General features: G+C 47.2%; 1 protein-coding gene across 1 annotated transcript in view; it reads left to right on the top strand.

Annotated features, from left to right (window-relative positions):
- Positions 1-5,760, top strand: part of RNF169 (ring finger protein 169) — a 14,815-nt gene that overhangs the window by 7,140 nt on the left and 1,915 nt on the right. The window contains exons 2-4 of the mRNA XM_009646427.2: positions 1,688-1,834; positions 2,841-2,953; positions 3,684-3,783. Of these exons, the coding sequence (XP_009644722.2) occupies positions 1,757-1,834; positions 2,841-2,953; positions 3,684-3,783 (291 nt within the window). The 5' untranslated portion in view covers positions 1,688-1,756. The remainder of the gene's footprint in view (positions 1-1,687; positions 1,835-2,840; positions 2,954-3,683; positions 3,784-5,760) is intronic.

The following is a 5,760-nucleotide window of genomic DNA, read 5'->3' as shown; positions in this document are numbered from 1 at the left end:
TTGGGGGTGGGATGGCAGGGGTAGGGGAACGGTTGGGCTGGGGGAGCTTAAAGGGCTTTGCCAACCCAAACCATTCTGTGATTCTATGAAAAGGTGGTGGAAAGGAGGAGAAAAGGGGGGTTGTTGGTTTTGAGTAGCAAGTCTGCAGAAAATAGGTCCTGGCAGAAATGGGGAGTTTGATTCCTTAAGGAAGGGGGAGTAAAATAATGCAGCAGGACAGGCAGCCCATTGGAGTCATGGAGCGCGCTGGGGATAATCTGTTGGTTCCAGAAGAAACAAGTCTGTGCAGGGAGAGCCTGGCCAGGAGGAGCTTATGGACATTGAAGATCGACTTTGGTTGGTTCAAAGGGATCACTAAGTGATGGGTTGTGCTTTTTGGAGGGAGGGAAGGAAGGAAAGTGTTTGCATTTCTCCAAAATCCACTTTTCTTACTACCTACTTTCCTTATTACTGGACTTCCACAAGCTCAGGAATGGGTAGGGAATCCTCTGGGATGATAAGGGAGTATTGGGGACTGGCAGTGAATGGAAGAGGCACGCTTTAGAAGTCACAGCCGCAAAGCCCTCCGTGCAGAAGAGGGATGGGAAGTGCAGCAAGACGTCGCTTGGGGCTGCCCTGCCCGTTCTGTAGGATTTCTTGTACAGCCTTCAGGTTTGTGAAATGCAGTAAGTAGCGTAGCACGTGGATAAAATAATGTTGCATCGTAGCCTTTTTGAATTACCGGAGTGGTAAAAAGTAGCAAGAAAACATCTAAGAATGCATTGGAATTAGAAAAAAAAAACCAAAAACCAAAAGGAAATTTAGAGGAAGTATTCCCCATAGGCGGTGATACCAAAAAGGCTGAAAGTGCTCAGTGCCTTCTCTGGATCAGACTCCTTAGACTGCAGGAATGTATTAAAAATCAAGAGGATTTCAATAAGGGGTTACCTATGCGGGGCCAAGTAGGAAGCCAGGAGGTAAAAGCAACTCCGTCCAGCGTGGTGCGCAGGCAGGATCCCCTGGGTCCAGGTACCTTGTCTCCTAGATCCTGGGGTTTGCTCGCACTGCTCATCCACATTTGCACTTCAGCTGATAAACTGAATTCAAGCTTTGGGCCTCCAGTTGGCCATCGGAGGGCTAGGGAATCTCTCTGGATCTTCTCCACCCCGATGCGTCAAGGAAACAAGGATTTCATACAGCGTGTACCTTTCAATGTGGGAATTGCTGTATCTAACCAATTTTAATTTAGGTGATGCTGCCTCCGTGTCGCCAAATTGTGCGTACCGTGTGGCGGTCCATTCGAAGACCAAAATTGCAATGTCGTAGCTTGCATGAAACTTGTTTTGCGCTTTGTTTTTTGGTAGTATGATTATCTACAAGTAGGCAAAAGCTTTTGTCTCTCTATTTTAGAAGATGGCACAGCAGAGCAGTCTTTGTCAAAGCCTGGACCTAACAGAGCCTGTGCTGTTTTGCAAAGAAGAAAATATCCACAGTATCGGTGTAGAGTGCGTGAACATGAAAGCATTGTAGCAACAAACCCATATTCACGTTCTTGGTCGCGAGGGAGGCAGTGGCTCTACTCTAGAGGAGAGAAATGAAGACCCAAAATTAAATGATGCAGCCAGATTCTTGGAAAATCACTTGTTGGCAATCAGGTGTAGGAGTTAAGACCTTTCAACTACGTTGTCTCTTTTGTCATTGTTTCCAGCTGAGAGAAGAAAAACTACAAGAAGAAAAAGCTTCTGAGGATCTGAATCACAAGTTCATTCTAGATGACATGGATGTAGGAAAAAGAAAAGTGGAAGAACAGCAGAAAAAAGATGACTCCTTAGTGCTTAAAGTGAACCAAGAGTGTGTAAGTAAGCTTATGCTTCTCCTATCCGCATCTTAGACACTGACTGGTAGGTGAAATGCTGCTAAGACTCAGTCCTGGAACAAGAACTCGTTGTTTTAAGGCCTTGACTAGTTGACTATCTCCTGTTCCTGCCCGTTGAAACTGGGAGTTTTCATCCTTTGACACAGGGAGCTTTCCAGGATTGGTTGATTGACTTCTTTATAGCCCGTGAAGGCTATGAGCTACCAGATTATAAAGATCCATGTTGATGAGAACTGTCTCCTAAGGTTTGTTACGACTACAGATGTTCTTCTAGAGGTTTCTCTCTTCCCTTTTACCCGCTTTACTCACAGCTGAAGGTGCAGCTCTTCCAAACATGTCAGTTAAATCTGGAGAGGTAACCGCTCTGCTTTGTGTATCCTTGGCCTTCAGGCATTTCCGTGAACATTTCTCCATGAAACTTCCACAGTGTAGGTGTACGATACTGTAGTCCAACGGATTCTTCATGCTGAGTTTTGCCTGTTTCTCATTTCAGCTGTGAGACTCCGCAGGAAATGCTCTTAAGATTTAAAGACTGATAGGCTGGTACCTGGGTACTGAGCAGCATCCCATAGTACCTTTCTTGTAGGATTTCACAGAATCACAGAATCGTTTAGGTTGGGAAAGCCCTTTAAGCTCATCAAGCCCAACCGTTCCCCTAACCCTGCCATCCCGCCACTAAACCCTGTCCCTAAGCATGTTGCCTTGATCAATAAATGAACTTTCTTCAATGACTGACAGCTATACATAGGAGCCGTGTGCTTATTTTTGTATTATTTATGCTTTTGGGGCCAGCCCCTGAGCTGTTACAGCTGCAGTGAAGAGGAGCACGTGTATCTGCTGGCAGGTTGCGTTCTCAGTTTATGTCCTCTAGATGTGATCAGAACGGGGGCTTTGGGAATCTTTAATATCTTTGCCAGAAAGCTTTATTTTCCAAGTGATTCTTTTTGTTGTACGTGTCAGCTAACTCTTCCTTGATTGACTTCAGTTTCCTGAACGTCTCTCGGATTCAGAGAATGAAGAACCATTCCAGGGCAAGCAAACACATCGGTCGGCTTTTGTTTCCAAGACCAGTGCCTACTCCTTTGCTTTCCTTTCAGGGTAAGATGCTGAGACTTGATTCGAGCTGATTAATGTTCCTTAGAGGTGTAAATCTCACGTTCTTTTGACTGTTGTTCTAAACGTACCTGGGATGCTTTAAATGTAATTAAAATGGTTGTTCCATTCCAAAATAAGTAATGATTTTTCTGGAATTTTAGAACAGACTAATTGGTAGACTATAGCGTCTGTCTGATGACCTCCTACCTGTCACACAATCCTGGGGGGTAACAAAGTTGCTGTTGATCCCATGAAGGAGAAGAATCATTGCCTGTCAGTTTAAATGACAGAAACCATTAAAGTACAAAATTGTGCGTGATGAACTCAAGCAGGCTTGATCCTTCTCCAGCACAGCTATGAAGAGACAGCGTCAGCCCCAGACAGCTTATCAGTGGAAGCTGTTGCACGATGCAGTGGAAGCCATCCAGTAGCTAAGTGTGTTTTCACATGAGAAGCACAGAGGTTTCCATAGCATCCTCGTTAGCTCTGACCTCAATTAGTTACAAGCCGTAGGTGGAAGGTGTTTAGCGTGGAGCCCTTGAACACAGACCAGGGCTCTGTGGCAGATCCAAGATTCCTGGATGCCTTTATCCCGAGGGCGTAGGAGGCATCTCTTACGGGTGGGCGCTGCCAAGGCTGATGCCTCCCCCGCAGGTAGCTGCTGCCAGGGCTGTTGGGCTGCTTGTTCTTAAGGTCACCAACAATCTCCTCTTTTCACACCTCTGCTTTTCAGGAACCTGACCGCCAAGGTGGAAAGGAGTCGGAGCTGCAACGACACCATTCAGGAGAGATCGAAGAGCAGGCAGAGATCAGCCCCGGCCAACAAAACAAAGGTACCGGCTGCGGCTGGAAGCAGAGGGTTTCTATGTGTAAATGTTCTTATCTGAGGTTACAGGGCGCCAGGAACGCGGAGATACAAAACACTGTGTTTGTGGCGCTGCTGGTGCTGTGTTATCGCCATGGGGCCAATCACTTCTGGCAGCTCACAATAAAAACCTGCTAGGTTAGAAATTAGTAAGCAGAAAAGTCGACAGCTTACAGAGTTGTTTGTTAGCACAGGAGGATAATTGGAAGTTGGAAGGGTACTCATCATGCTTTTGTTCTGTAATTAATTTTCTTTTCAAGGCTGAATCCCCAGCCAATTAAAGAACAATCTTTTAGAAGGTCAGAAAAAAATCTTCTCTTCCTCCCCCTTTCTCTCCCATTTTTTTCCAAAGCTGTTTAAGCAGAGCAAAACTCATGGCTTTCCTGATGTTAGGACACTTTCTTTTGCACTTCGAGGCTATGGGAAGAGCTGGCCTGGTCTTGCTTCCTCTCGCATCCAGCAGACCCAGTGAATTAACCCTACCTGTTACCCTGTGCAGCCCGACTGAATTTTCAGCGCACCACAGCGCTTCAACATGAGCTGTGAGCACGAAGCACCACTGAAAGCCTGAGCTGGAGGTTTTCCAAGCTCTTCCAGCAGTAATCTCTGGGCATCTTCCACTCATTGGAGGTGACCTTTGCAAATGCCTTCCCTTGCACCGTGCCTGGCAGCACCACTGACCCATCTGCCTGGTCCTGCCAGTGGATGCAGACTTTGCACGCTCGCTCTTGTACTGATCTGTGTCTCTGAGGCCGTACTCTGCCTCCTTTCAATGTGCCTCTGGCCCCTGGGATCCTGGTGGCTGGCAGCAGCAGCTTAAATCATGATTGCTGTGAGTTCTCAGCCTGCAACAACTCCAGCACTGCTCTGCTGCTTGCTGGGACGTTCCACCTCCTCCTGCTGACACCCCTGCTTCTTGGGCTCGCTTCATCCCAGATGGAGAAGGGGAGGGTTCATTTCCAGAGGTCCTACAGGGGACAAAAGCCTCTGCAATCCTTTGGAAGGTCAGGTTGGTTGGTGCATGTTGCGTGGAAAATGGTAAAATCCTCCTTGGGCATGCGAAGTTGACCCCAGCGATCACCTCGCTTGACATCTCTGAGGTTACGGGCAGGGACCATGGTCAGAGAGTCTGTATTTAAAAACCTGGTCCAGTTCCCATCTAAGCTGATAGGAGCTGGACTGAGCTCAAAGCAAGGGTCTATAACAGACCTGTCTCCTCAGGACTTCTTTTTTTTTTAAGTAGCTGGTTTATGGACCTGGCCAATTAAGATTTGCACTACCGGGGTGTTCCACAAATTTGTTTGGCCCCCAGAATAAGCTGGTGGAAACAACTCTCTTTTGGGCTGAGCAGGGAGAGGCTATCGCTGTCTCAAACTAGCAGCTGGATAAAATAATTTCATCTTAGAGAAGAATACTACCGTTTGCAATTGTGTATGTGCAGCTTCTATTTCTGATTTATTTGTGGCTGGATTCTGTCGCATTCCAAACATAATGGCATGAGGGGGTGGTCTTGGAGATGACAAGAAATGCTGCTCCCCAGTGTGGTGGCCACGGTGTGGTCTCCAACTGCTCGTCAAGGTTCTTCCACCCGTCTGCCTCAGGCACGTACACACCTTTTCTCAGGACGTTTTGCAGCGCAGCATGTTAAACCTGGGCCAAGTATTTATTCTTTCTCTCCTATGGCTTGGTAGGGAGCAAAAAACCCTTTGGTGACACTTTCCTTTGAAGAGCATGGCTCCCTTCAGCCAGGGTGGGGCAGTGCTTCTTGCCTTCTCCTTGTCTTGCCTTGCTTCAAGCTTTTTGCCATCAGAGTGGTTGCCACTTGCCCCATCCCAGCAGCAAGAACAGCTCTTACACTGCAATAAATTTGAGACCCAGATCACGCTGGACTCTGCTGTCCCCTGCTTATGTTATATATCGGCCGTGAAAGGTGCCATGACCAGCA

This window comes from Egretta garzetta, unplaced genomic scaffold (assembly GCF_000687185.1).
Source record: "Egretta garzetta isolate BGI_Z169 unplaced genomic scaffold, ASM68718v1 scaffold1159, whole genome shotgun sequence".
Taxonomy (NCBI): domain Eukaryota; kingdom Metazoa; phylum Chordata; class Aves; order Pelecaniformes; family Ardeidae; genus Egretta; species Egretta garzetta.
The sequence above is the reverse complement of the archived record's forward strand: the minus strand, read 5'-3'. Positions and strand labels throughout refer to the sequence as shown.